The following is a 14,707-nucleotide window of genomic DNA, read 5'->3' as shown; positions in this document are numbered from 1 at the left end:
CTTCATCATTGTTGTTGTTATTGTTGTTACTGTTGTCATTATTATATCTTTTCATTTCCTTGGGATCATTCTTCATTTCATCTATTTATAAAGGAAACAAATTAACAAACACAAAAAGGCACAAGAAATTAATGAACCTTAGAGTTTTATTACCTAAACAGAACTCCAAAAATATAAATTACACCCTTTAGTCAAGTAATGTAATCAATAAAAACGCAATATTAATGTAACAAACTAACAATCATACTGCCATAATTTTCTTAAATCCCTCTTTTTTATAATTTCTCAGCATTTCTTTCATTTAATTTCTCAGTATTCCATCAACTCAGATGGTAAACCAGCACAGTGAGCCAATCAGAATCTTTACCATTATATATTGCTGACATGTTTTAGGCCTCAGGGTCTAGAAGGAGAGGACAGGCTTACAGGAGGAGAGGAGCGCAACCGTCACCAAGGTGCTCATTTCTCTTTCACTGGAGTTGGCAGAACAGCAAATTAGGTAGTCAATATAAATTTGCCAGAACTCCCATAGTTAAATGACTTTCTACTACTACTGTATTGTGATATTTTTAGTTCTTCTTAAAGTGAAGTTCCACCCACTTTTACAACTCTTCAGCATCCATCACTAAACTGTGCACTGTAAACGAATTGGATATTTTAAATTTTTTTTTCTCAGCACCTACTGTATATCTGCTGTATTCATTTTTCACTTCCTCCTCCCTGGCCGCGGCCCATCGCATCATTTCCTGTTTGCAATGCCTTCTGGGAAGGGCCAGCAACTTCCTCTGCCACTGCCATTGCTATGGAAACCTGACCTGAGACCTATTACACTGCTTGTGCTGCACTGACCATGTGCGAGATCTGCAAGGATGAGATCGAGGAAGAAATACAGTCTGGCTTCAGATGCCCACACTTAAGATGGCCACGGCCTGCTGTAAGTTTATAAAATAACAAACTACTGCTATAAACTAACAAAACAGACCTTAGTTTACAGACTAACTTTACTAGAATACATTAAGCTTGTGTATTATAGGGATATTTTTATTAAAAAAGTATAATTTTGGCCAGAACACCACTTTAAGCAGAAAGAATACTTTTACAGATACAGTAGTGCACTGGGTGTCGAAATACATGAATTTTGTGAAGTAATGTTTTTCTACGGCTGAAAACAGACCAGGAACGTCTAGGTGCATTCAGTCTAGTTGCTTTGATATAAACCAGTAATATGCGCACCCAGGCACCATATAGCCTAGTTTCAGATGCATCTAAACGCATTTAAATGAGTGTAAAAGCATGTAAACACAGAAGAAAGTGATCTGAGAAGAATAGCATTTGTTTATACCTCCCAGATCAATATCAACTGTGTTTAATGCAGGAGGCATAGCCAGAACTTTTTTTTAGTTTTGTATAGAGTGGAGAACCCCTGGCAAGTTTTAATTCTATCTGAAGCTCTGTTAGGCCTAATGCACACTGGGTGTTTAATCCCAGTTCATGAGGTTCCGCTGCAAGCAGTGTGTGTTTGTCCCTGGGTGCATACTGCCCTAAACCTAAGTACCACTAGGTACATTTTACAGCTGCAGCAGCTGTCAGCCTCTCAAAGACTTTTACAGGCTGCCAGCAGTGGGGCTGGACAGTGCATCTGTACCTTCCACCCGCACATAAACACCTGAGCCTCGTGCATCAGGGCTAAATGCTCAGTGTGCATGAGGCCTAAGAGAGATTTACATCACTTTTTGTTCTGGGTGCAACATTTTATTAGACAGGAAGTGAGAGGATATCTGTAACAGGGACACACACAACAATAAAAATCTGACCGAGGTTCTAGCATTCTTCATTACTTAAAGTTTATACTAAAGGCTCACATTTTTGTTTTAAATAATAAACATGTTATACTTACCTGCTCGCCTGCATGGTCTTGCACTGAGCAGCCCCGTTCCTCATCTTCTTGGGTATAGACAGAGCTCCTGCCCCCCCCCCCCCCCCCCGCCACGTGCCCCCCATAGCAAGCCGCTTGCTATGGGGACACTCATGCGTGCTCACTCATGCGTGTACACTTTTATGGCATTTTGGCCAATGTTACCCTTAGCAGTTGCGGAGGTACACATTTAATTTTATGTTCAAGGGATATGAAATGATACCTGTACATGCCACTCAGGTATGGAGAAAATCTTTCTGGTGTTCAGGTCACTAGATAAAACACATCTATGCTTCATTACCTTAGCTAGGTTATGTGAATGAAAATCAGTAGTATATGTATAAATAGCATATACAATGTTCATAGACTGGTGTGAACAATAGTGTATAGAGCCGTATAGTTCATTCAGTTGTGTAAATCTGTTAAATCTTTATAGTATATGCTTACCTTTTATTTCTGACAATAGCACTTTGGTTACAACTTACCATTATTACTCAGAGCTTCCACTTTGCCCATCAAGTTATTAGGCTTGTTCTTCTCCATCACCAAACTATACACTGCATAAAAGAAAAGAGGTGTCAATGTATTTGCTGGGAGAAACATATGCATATTGCATTAGGGTGTGCACCCCAACACATTAACACACACCTGTGTGTATGGGTATGGGGGCAGAGGAATTAAGATTTCAATGAACATAGCAGCCAGCACACGGAACACTTCTCCATTTAATGTAAGTACTGTTCCCGGTTTAAAAAAATAACTAAACTTAAAGTGATTGTAAACGATTACCTTGTAAAACAACGTATTTAGTTTAAAATAGGGGGAGGAGAAGCAGCAGCACACTGAGCTTCCCAGTGAAAGGCTTGCAGCGTGAGAGCATGTCAGGACAAGTCTGATCATTGAAGGAGAGTAAACTGAGTACCCAGTATAGCTAGAGAACTGACCATGGTGTGCTCTCCTGCTCATTGTGGTAAGTTTTAAGAGGAAAGCAAGGGGACTAGCAGGAACACCTGGGATTTCACATAAAGGAAGCAATACAAAGAGAACAGAATAATTTTTCATACAAGTACATGATACAGCAGGCACATATCAGGAATATGAAGTGTTGGGGTAACAAACGCTTTAAGCTTTCAGACAGCATGTTAGAATGAAAACAAAATGCTCTCCTGTAGAAATTTAGATTTTCCTGCTTTTTTTGCACAGAAAGTAATACATTTCTCCTGGCCTGGGAGCATGGGACATGTGTAATAATGGAGCTCTGACAAGGCCTAAAGTCAGCCATACATGGATTGAAATTTGGCCGAATCAGCAACGAGCGGCTGAAGTTTAATTCATGTATGGGCCCCCTGGCTTTACAGAAGTCAATTTACTGACCAACTCTGTACAACTGCCCTGTTGGATTTTTCCCGCTCAATCAGCACTGCCGACTATAGACTGCAGCGCTGATTAGTTTGTTCTGACAGCAGGGAAGTTCTCCCATTGTCAGAGTACAATAGCTCAGCAGGAGGATTCTGCCACCCACATTGAAACAAACGGACTCATCTATGGGCTGCCAAGGGGTCTATTTATTTTTTTTTAAAAATCACTGAACAAAAATGATACATCTGCATAGCCACAACAAAAAAGTGCCATATTTTGTCTGGTTGGTTCCTATGATTGTCCACACCATCTAACAGCTGTAATGCAGTTTTTTTTTTCTGATTGAAGTATTTAAAAAATATGGCATTTTTTCATTGTGGGCTTCTCTTGAGATTGTGCAAATGTTTCTCACATTGATTGTTTTGAGTGATTGTTCGCTCAATAAAGCAGTCTGCTCCTACACCGATCCCAATCTCTGTTAACCATTTCGAAAAATCAGGCACTCAATCACAGAGAAGACCACTTTTAGGTCAAATGTACTATCTGGGTTAAATCAGTCTGACCACTGACCTCACTTGATCATCATCTGAACAATCAACAAAACTTCCCCCGGCAGCTTCTTCTATCCCCCTTCTCTTGCTCCTAAACACAATCCTGACACTATTCTGCTTCTTCTGTAAACACAGAAAGATATTAATCTGCTGAATGAGAAGGCAACCCTGACCCCTGCAGCTGGAACTTTGAAAACACAATCGGCTTCTGTGGCGTTAAACAACTGTGTCCCTCCCACACTGATTATTTTGGACAAGTGTTTCATTTTTTTTTTAGACATTCAAACATGGACTTTGAATTTGGGGGTGCTGAAAAAGCACCTGCACACAGAGCCATATGCTTATTGGTTACCAGAGATTGGGGTGGCACACCCAATGCGCATAGTATCCAGTTTATATAGGAGTCTGAAGCCAGCCACATACAGTTCTTGCAGAATGACTGGATTTTCAGTACACTTTTCGCACATTTGTTTGGTTAATTCTTTTTCCTGTGGTTCTAAGCTCATAACCACCTTTAGGCTATAAGGAACCCATCCAATAAGCAGCCAACAGTGGATGTGAAAAACTAGCAGTTCGGCACTTAAAGTGATTGTGAACATACAATGTTATAGACATATTCTAAAACAGTTATAAATATGCAGGTACCATAACTGCTTTTGCTTAGTTTCAGGAATGATCTTTCTTACCTTTTTACAAACTTAAAAAGGTCTATCATGTAACCATGCATCTCTTCCATCTCTTCTTCCCAATAGTGGGGGCGGGTTACAGGACACTGTTCAGACACACAATGTGCCCGCATTACATAGTCTGTTTAGCCTGAGACAAGATACTTGAGCAAAGGGCGTGTTCAAGAGGCAGGCTGTGATGGGGGGGTGTGTGTGCCAGAGGCAGGCTGGGATTGGTTGGGAGGCATGATGTTCAACAAACTACCCAAAACAATCATGCTTGTGTATGCACAATGTCCTGTACCTCTGAAAGGCAAGCCAAAGGATGAAAACTGACCACGCCAAAACAGATCAGCTTCTGTGCTATGTGTGGTCAGTTTAGAGCAAGGAAAAAAGGTGACTGGCAGGATAAACCAGGTACTTCAGATAGAAGAAATACATGAAAATGATAGAGACTAGGATTTATCAAATACACAAATGTGAACATACACATAGAAAAAAAAATGTTGTATTATGGGTAACATACACTTTAAAGGGAACATGTAAGAATCGAAAAATGGGGGCTGCCATTTAATCCAAAAACAACCCAGTCCAAAAACAACATAAAGTCAGCGCCACGCACCCATACCATAACCGCTAGCAATAAAGGCAGTACCACTGTTCTATTCTGAAGGATCAGTCCTTCAGTGATCAGAAAATTTACAGTGCTGTAACCATTTTAAAGTGCAAAATAAAGAAAAATTATAGAATTCACGTGATGAAAAAACAGTGAATGATCCTCCAACGTCCCAATGAGCCAGATATTAAACTCAACTGGCTGATTGGGAATGTGAATTTTCTGATCACTAAAGGACTGATCATATTTCCTTTATTGCTGGCGGTTATGGTATGAGTGTGTGTGGAGCTGACTTTATGTTGATTTTGGACTTCATTATATGAAAGTTTATAATAATGTTTGCACTTTTATTGAGGCACATTTTGTCTTTTGATTATATAGCGCTGTATTTTATGTGTTTTCGTCTATCACTGAGGGATTGAGTAATTACCTCTTTGCTAGCAGCTATATACATATGTTTAGGGGGTGTTTAGCACTGACTTTATTTTCAAATTTGAAATTCCTCTGTAGTGATTATTTTTCACCAGTACATTGTCAGATGATAAGGATTACATTTTGAATATCATTGTTTATACCATGTAACATTTTCTGTGTTAGAATTCATCCAGTTTAGGTGTATGTAAAGGCATTGTTTGTTTTACAAAGTGTAGGGAGGGTTAGTACCTTAGCTAAGTTTTTATTGCTGTTAGTGTCCTCTCTGGGAGAAATTTACCCCTCTATTTGTCCCAGTGACCACTGGAACAGAGACGTGAAGAAGAAGGAAAATGTTAAAATGTTCAGTTGTCATTGCGGCAAGAGGTAAGGGAAAAGCCTCCATTCCGTAACAACTCCCTATGATGGGAATTTGAATTTGTCTCCTTAGGAGATTACCTCTCATTTCCTTTTCTATCTCTGGGACAGAAAGTAAAGGGGAAGCTTTGCAGCAGGACAGAGGCAATCGGAAAAAAAAAGTTTGGGTTTTACATACAATTTAATATAAGCTTTCACAGCATAATCAGCTGGCTTTCCTTATCTGGAAATCACCCAGAACAGTGGTAGATATATTAATGATATTTTGACGAATTCATGCAATTTAAAATCACCTGTCAATCATAAATACCCTTACCAGTTTTTGCAAGATTGGAAAAAGTAAAATTCCTAACATCCCCATTTTCATAAGTAAGACGAGAGCACACTCCATTTAATTCGCCTGTAGTACTTCTATGTTTGCGTGCCTTGATCTGCTGACAAGTCTGTAAAATTATTTGAAAAAGGAAAAGTTAAAGTATATTGAGTATATATGCCTTACCTGTGTAGCAAGGTCTCCGGCCTCCTTCAGTCTAATGAGAACCTCCAGGGCCAGAGATAGCTGACATCCTTCTGTATGTGACGGGTTGTGAGGCATAGTGGGTGCAAGGTGGAAGTTATGGGGCGCCAGACACTTCTTGAATGCAAAAGAGGTGTTTATTTCTCTTACAAACTTTTATGGGGGGAAGAGGGTTAGGGCCAGGACACCCTTGAGTAGTTGCAAGTTCAATTAGCAGACTCTGAGACTTCAATAAGAGGACAGCCATGCAGAGATAGGCCTCCAGCAAGAAGCCACATCTGCACGTGCAGGGATGCTGTCTCTTATGGCAACAGTCTTTAACAGTTCCTAACACAAACGTAACAGTTCCTTCACTTTCACTACAACTTCTCCTTGTAGTTCTTTAGCCCACTGAGCTCCCAGTCTCTCACTAGACCCTCTGATTCACAACCACTAAATACCTTGAGCTCCTCCAATCTTAATGGTGGTATCTTCCTTAAGCGTCACCCCCGCTTCTCTGCTGGGACCCTAGCTTGGAACTCCTTATACTTCTAAAGCTTCATCCCACTGGCCTGCTCGGTCCCTGACTTGACACACAAGGCTGCTCTGCAAGCGTCTCCTCTCCGCTGGCTGGGTCCTTGACTTGATCACCGTCTGAAGTTTCCCAATTCTCCACTGTGCCCGTTCGGTGAGAATATGACTCCGGTACTTGCTTCAGTTACTCACTGTGGTCCGTGGTAATAAGGTCCCTTCATGGTGACAGCTTCCCCTCTACTTCTGACCATGAAGGGTTCTCCAGCCTGCAGAACCTTCACTCCTGGTTGGACTGCGAGCCGCAATCCTAACGCTGCGCTGCTCTCTCTTGCTTCCGGATAGGCCCTCGGACAGCCTAGCAGCCAAATGCCCCCGGGATAGGCCCAATCTCTGGCCTAGCAGCCCGGGGCAACACGGCACATGTCCACCCAGACAGCCATCCGAGTGGCACAGAACATAGATCACCTGACTCCACACGAATATATAGGTTCTCCCAGCAGGCCAAGGAATCCAAGAAAACCCCTACCCATTTGCTGAGATACCCCATATACCCATAACCTGACCTTGAGTTGCCCTTCTCATATCTAGTACCACCAAATACCCGGCCACCTAGTGGTAGAAAAGAAAAGTGCAATAAGGCCAAACAGGGAGAAATCAAAGGATCTCTAACAATCGAACAGGTGGACTACTCCTGGCAAGTAAATTTGTGAGGAGCATCCCTGCCTAAACTCCAGGGTGCTACACCTGTATGTATTTTTATGCTCCAGCCTCTCCTATTAATTACAAATTTCATCTGATGGCTACATTCATTAGTCATATGGTTGCCTCTTTAATACAAAAACTATTGTAAACCCCCCTCCTAGTTACAAGTTAAACTGGCCATCCATGGACCGAAACTTGGCCGGTTCAGCAGAGGCCGGTCCAATTTCCACCCATGTATGGGAAGGCAGATTGCACACAAGTTGATCTATCCACTATCCATCCTTTTAATTTTTTTCCAGAATGATCAGTGCATTTGAACAATATTTTTCAAGTCATTGAATGTACTGAAATTTTTCATATAAATGTTTTTAGGAATGTCCAATCGAAAATCTACTAGTGCATTGCCAGCTTTACTCACACTTAATTTCCTATAGACAACGGGATGAACCAGATAAGAAGTAATGGAACATCTTTCCCAGAAACACAGGCAGCAATAAAAATCTGACAGGGGTTCTAGACTTAACTTACTCTATTGCTACTCTACTCTGCTTTTGCACTGCTTTAATAATCTGCCTATTAGCATGTGGTTGATGTGAGACCTACTGAAACATTTAAAAGAAAAAAAAATATTTTCTTTTAACTATTACAGAAGTTAGTACTTCTGTTTTTAATCTATAGAGTCAAATCTGAAAATAATATTGAGAAACATTTTGTATGTGACTTTCATTCTGGATTTTCCTTCCCTCTTCACTGTGATGCTGAATGATAATAAATTGCATGGATGTTCGTGCGAAGTGGTGTGAATGCTATGTGCATGTTTAGATTTTGTAATAACACTGCTATATTTAACGGAGTGACTGCAAGTCATAGCAAAATTTTGATGCACCCTACCACCACTTTCAGCTGAGCCTTCCTCCAGGACACCACTGGGTACATCTCTGACCCCACTGACCCCATAGCAGCCCACGCAGCTGTGGTAATTCCACCACTATCATTACTGCATGTGTATGCATCCTGTTTTTGAAGAGACTCTGTAATTGAAAAAACACTAGAAAACTTGAAGGTAAGTTGGCAGGAATAGCTGGGAGGCATTGATTGAAAGAGGCCAAGCAAAACAACATCTTCTGGCAACTTTCTGAATTTATGTAATGAATAATGAACAGAACAGCAATGCGGTAACAAGGTGATTGTATGCACAATGAGCCACTTTGCTGGCCAGTAACAATATGCAAAATTTACAGTTTGCAATGTACTTAATGATTGCTCTTTTACAGGTCTCTATGTAGGTAGATGGAGGTAGGCAGAGGTCCTCTTAAGGGTTGCTCCTCCTACTGGAGTGCTTTGTGGGTATCCCTATATAAGGTATATGACACTAGGGCTCCTTTTTAGCAGGAAGACACCTAAAGATAGATTGCTTGCATAAGGGGGTCGTGCTCTCCCCTTTGGGGGAGGGGCTGGAGAGGGGTCCTTGCAGCTAAATCTTAGGATGGAGAATGGTACTGAATGAAGAAAAAAGGCTGGGTAGGCAGACAGAGAGGGATTGAATTACAACAGCTGAGAGCCACTAGAGATCCAATGCCTGAATACGAATAAACTAATCAAGGAAAGAAGTTTCCTTTAACTACAAACCTACATGTGATTTTCTTTGTAGAAAAGTGCTTGTTACAGCCAATACCTGGACAGAGGAGTGAGAAGTGTGTTGACTGGTGCAAACCTGACCGCTCAGGTCCTGGAAGCTTGCATGTGGACCAGGTATGTCAGTATTCACAGGGAAGTGGGGGTTGACTATGTAAGGGCCAGGAGAATAGAAAGTCTAGGCCTCAGGCCACCATTCTTGCATGGGACAGAATTGGTTTGGGCTGATCAGTTCATGATTCCCTGCAACCTGTATGTAGAGGCCCAGCTTTCTGTGAAGGCCATGTGGAAATGGTTTAGGTACCACCCTACATCCTTGGCTGATATAAAGAAGCCTCTCAACAGAGTGCTGTGCTGGTGATACAGATCACAGAAATGAGTCAGTCCAGATGCACACAGGAAAAAGGTCCTCACCCTACTTACAGCAGTCTCCAGGGGTTTTCTGGACTGTCCCTACACTGTCCCATCATAAAGATATCTTTTATCTTGACACTCATAACAGTCACTAGGCCTCCTATTTCAAGACCTGCAGCGTGGAAGATACATTCACATCAGCTTCTTGTGTAATTCCCCTGTCTAATGTTGAGAAGTTGTGATGTGCTAAAGTCAGACCAAAAAGAGGAAAAAACATTTTCAAACTACTGTAACTATGGCACCTCACCAGAAATGTATGTAATTTCATATATGAATATTATACTAAAAGCACATTATTAGGGTAGTGAATACTATAAGTATAAAGATATTTCCTATCCACAGAAACAATAGATAAATCTAGATGGTAATTAAAATCAATTTCCACCATTATTTAAAGAAAATCAAAAATCAAAATTCACTCTGTAGATGTAGCACCCTGGGGTTTAGTCAGGGATGTTCCTCACAAATTTACTCGCCAGGAGTTGTTATCCTGGTCAATTGTTAGAGATCCATTGATTTCTCCTTAAGCTTGGTCTGATTGTGCTTTTCTCTTCTAACACTAGGTGGCCAGGCACTTGGTGGTACTAGATATGAGAAGTACAACTCAAGGTCAGGTTATGGGTATATGGGGTATCTCAGTCAATGGGCAGGTGTTTTCTTGGATTCCTTGCCCTGCTGGGAGAGCCTATATATTTGGGTGGAGTCAGGTGATCTATGTTCTGTGCCACCTGGGCGGCTGTCTGGGTAGACATGTGTTGCGTGCCCTGGGCTGATAGGCTGGAGATTGGGCCTATCCCGGTGGCATCTGGCTGCTAGGCTGTGTGAGGGCCTATCCAGAAGTAAGAGAGCAGCGCAGGGTTGGGATTGCGGCTGTCAGTGGTTGGAGGTAGAAGGGAAGCTGTCGGCACAAAAGGACCAATCACCTTATTACCAGGGACCACAGTTATTAACTGAAGCAAGTACCAGAGAAGCATTCTCACCGAACGGCACAGTGGAGAATCGGGAAACTTCAGGTGGTGATCAAGTCAGGGACCCAACCAGCGGAGGTGACACTTGCAGAGCAGCCTCGTAAGTCAAGCCAAGGACTGAGCCGGTCAGCAGGGGTGAAGCTTGAAAAGTATCTGGCGTGCCATGCTAGATACTCAGCAGGAACTTGGGTGACGCTCAAGGGAGATACCACTGCAAAGATTTGAGGAGCTCAAGGGATTCAGCGTCAGTTAATCAGAGTGTCTAGTGAGAGACCGGGAGCTCAGTGTTGAAGAACTACAAGAGGCATCTATCTTTGGCCTGGAAAGTTCTCAATAGACTGGACAAGGCCAGAGACCTTGCTACATTTGGCGCCCAACATGGGGCTAAAGCATTGTCATTGCAGCAGTCGCCCATAGCAACAGGCTTCACCTCCATCGAGATTTTGTCTGGCTCAGTGGGATGGTGTCAAATACCATTTACCCTTCTTATAGACTATGTTGTCATGTGTACTATCAATGTGGGGAAGAACCACCAAGTTTCATTGCTCAGGGGAGAGGATCAGCCTGGTCTTTTGACAGTTCCCACCAGCGCTGTGAGGGTTAATACAGACTCCAAAATGGGCTCCAGTACAGTTTTGGCTCACTGCGGCAAGAAGAAGGGGGGCGCCACAGTTCCCAAAGAACGTTTGCCAAAACTTTGTCAATGAAATCTTCAGGGATCTGCTGAACCAGTTTGTTGTCATATATCTGGATGACATTCTCATCATTTTGGAAAATCTGCTTGTCCACAGAAACCATGTATGCACTGTAATTCAGCTGGAGAAATGTTCCTTTGAATGTTCTGAGGTCCAGTTTCTGGGATGCTTTGTCTCAAGTCTGGGTCTTCGTATGGATGGCCATAACCAACTGGCCTCTTCCTGCTAGCCTCAAGGCCACACAGCGCTTTCTTGGCTTCACAAAATATTATAGGCAGTTCATAAGGAATTACTCTTCTATTGCTGCGCCTATTATCGCTTTGACCAAGAAGGATGCGAATGCCAAGGACTGGCCTCCTGAAGCTGTCTCTGCATTTCACGACCTGAAACAGGCCTTTGTTTCTGGACCTCTCTTGAGGAGACCTAATCCTGGCGACCCATTTTTTAATTGAAGTGGACGCTTCTTCAGTGGGGGTGGAAGTTGTGCTTCTTCAATGCTTTAAGAAGAGACGTCAACCATGTGCGTTCTTCTCCAAAAAAATTCTCAGGCAGAGAGAAATTATGCTATCGGTAATTGGGAACTTCTCGCAATTAAATTAGCATTAGAGGAGTGGCGTCATCTCTTGGAGGGTTCCGCTCACTCCATAACGATTTTTACTGATCACAAGAATCTACAGTACCTACAGAATGCTAAACGTCTGAATTCCAGACAGGCCAGGTGGAGGCTTTTCTTTTCCCATTTTAATTTCACATTTATGTACAAACCTCGTCCCTGCAACGGTCGGGCTGATGCACTCTCTAGTTCATTTTACACTTTGGAATGAGGAGTTCACCTCTGAACCTGAGCTGATCATTCTGACCTCATGCATTGTGCCCTTTCTACCACCCTGGAGTCAAAAATTCCTCCTAGCAAGACCTTCATCCCCACTGTGCTAAGAGCTAAGATCCTTCGTTGGGGACATGATTCCAAGGTGTCAGGTCATGCTGGGTTCCTCCGATCCTTCCTGCTTATCAGTCGTCACTACTGGTGGCCTAATCTCTGATCGGATGTCAAAGACTACGTTAAGGCTTGTCATGTCTGTGCTCAGTCTAAATCCTCCACACAAGCCCCTGCTGGTCTTCTCATGCCCTTGCCCATTCCTAAGGAGCCCTGGTCTCACATCGCCATGGATTTTATCACCAATCTCCCACTGTCAGAGAATAATATGGTCATTTGGGTGATAATCGATCGGTTCTTCAAGATGGTTCATTTATGTTTCTCTTCCTGGTCTTTCTTCTGCTCCTGCCTTGGTTCCCATTTTTATTTGAGAAATGTTCTGTCTGCATGGGGTTTCTTCTCATATTGTTTCTAACAGGGGTGTTCAATTTATGTCTCGTTTTTGGAGTGCCTTTTGCAAATCCCTCAATATTGTCTTGGATTTTTCCTCTTCTTACCATCTCCAATGGATCCAATGGACAGACTGAGAGGGTTAATCAGGAGTTAGAGGTCTTTCTTCGTACCTTAGTCTCTGCTCATCATGATGATTGGTTCTCTCTACTCCTGTGGGCAGAATTCTCTCACAACAATTATGTAAATACCAGTTCGCAGAAGACACCTTTTTTCACAATTTAGGGAAAACACCCTCTTCCCATGACCTGTTATTTAGATATTCCAGTTTTGGCTGCGGCTCAGGAGTCTTTCAATTCTATTTGGAGTGACGTTTATAATTCCCTCCAGGTAGCTGCTGACAAATTCAAAGGCTTTGCCGACCGCCGCAGGCGTAAACTACCTTCTCTACAGCCAGGGGACAAAGTCTGGCTCTCCACCAGGAACATCAAGCTCCGAGTTCCTTCTCTGAAGCTTGCCCCAAGATTCATTGGTCCGTACACTATAACCTCTAAACTGAATCAGGTTTGTTTCAAACTCCAGCTTCCTGAAAAGACTCGAAATCTCTAACTCTTTCCATGTTACCCTTCTGAAGCCTTTAGTCCAGTGGCAGCTGGTTCTTTGGGGGGGGGGGGGGGGGGGGGCAAACAAACTGAAAAAATCAGAAAAATACTTTAAAAAAAGACATCAATTGCAGCCTCACTGTGCCTATCAAATTCAGTCACTTTGCCCATCAATTGCAACCACTGTGCCATCAATTGCAGCCACTGTTCCCAGCAAATGCAGCCACTGTGCCATCAAATGCAGCTACTGTGCCCATCAATTACAGCCACTGTTCCCAGCAAATGCAGCCACTGTGCCATCAAATGCAGCTACTGTGCCCATCAAATACAGCCACTGTGCCCATCAAATACAGCCACTGTGCCCATCAAATGCAGCCACTGTACCCATCAAATGCAGCCACTGTGCCCATCATATGCAGCCACTGTGCCTATCAAATGCAGCCACTGTGCTCATCACATGCAGCCACTGTGCCCATCATATGCAGCCACTGTGCCTATCAAATACAGCCACTGTGCCCATCATGTGCAGCCACTGTGCCCAGCAAATATGGTCACTGTGCCCATCATATGCAGCCACTGTACCCACCAACCCCCCCACTTGCGGGGCTCATGGCTCTGGCAGCACCAGCAACCCCCTGCGGGCATGGCTCTGACAGAGGGGACTTACCGCAGCAGCTCCTCTCCAATGCACCAGAGTGACAGCGACCTCCACTCCAGCGTGTGCCTCCTCCACTCCTCTTCCTAAGTGCCAGGCATCCAATAGGGTGGCCTGGCGCTTTGGCCAATCAGGAAACAGGTCTGACTCCCTTCCTAATTATTGGCGGGGAGGAAGGTTGGTGTGAAAATAGCAAAAATTAATTTGCTATTGTCACACAAATTGGGTGTGATCAGGGCGCACTCTCTGCGGCCTGAGCCCACCCTATTTTGAAGCCTATTAGAGCCTCTGGCTCTAATCAGGTGCTTCAAAAAGTACCGCCCCTCTCGCCCCTCCTGATCCCGCCCCCGCCTGAAAGGGGCCGGGCGCACGGATAAGGGGGTGGCACCTGTGCACCCACAATGCACGGGCCGCCACTGCTTTAGTCCTCAATAAGTTATCTCATTCTCTCCCTACCGAGGCCCCGGTCTCTGAGAATAATCAGGAGTATGAAGTTAATCAAATTCTGGATTTCCGGCTCTGTAGAGACATTCTTCAGTACCTTGTGCATTGGAAAGTGTTTCGTCCTGAGGAGAGGTCTTGGATCACTGCATCTGCCTTGTCTGTTGAGGAGGATTCATCTGAAGTTTCCCTCTAAGCCTGGGCCCAGGCTGGAGAGGGGGAGGCCTTGTAAGAGGGGGGTACTGTGATGGATATGCAGTAATGTTTGTCTGTCAGCTAACCTCTTCATGTGTTCAGCTTAATAGGCCAGCCACTCTCACCTGGCTGCTTAAGTAATCTCTCC

The 14,707-nt window shown here is 43.4% G+C and overlaps 1 protein-coding gene across 1 annotated transcript in view; it reads right to left on the bottom strand.

Annotated features, from left to right (window-relative positions):
- ITGAE (integrin subunit alpha E) overlaps positions 1-14,707 on the bottom strand; it is a gene marked incomplete in the record, with an annotated part of 127,303 nt that overhangs the window by 81,327 nt on the left and 31,269 nt on the right. The window contains 3 exon segments of the mRNA XM_073616887.1: positions 1-81; positions 2,401-2,472; positions 6,212-6,338. Of these exon segments, the coding sequence (XP_073472988.1) occupies positions 1-81; positions 2,401-2,472; positions 6,212-6,338 (280 nt within the window).

This window comes from Aquarana catesbeiana, linkage group LG02 (assembly GCF_042186555.1).
Source record: "Aquarana catesbeiana isolate 2022-GZ linkage group LG02, ASM4218655v1, whole genome shotgun sequence".
Lineage (NCBI taxonomy): Eukaryota > Metazoa > Chordata > Amphibia > Anura > Ranidae > Aquarana > Aquarana catesbeiana.
Note: the sequence above shows the minus strand (reverse complement) of the source record. Positions and strands in the feature narration are given on the sequence as shown.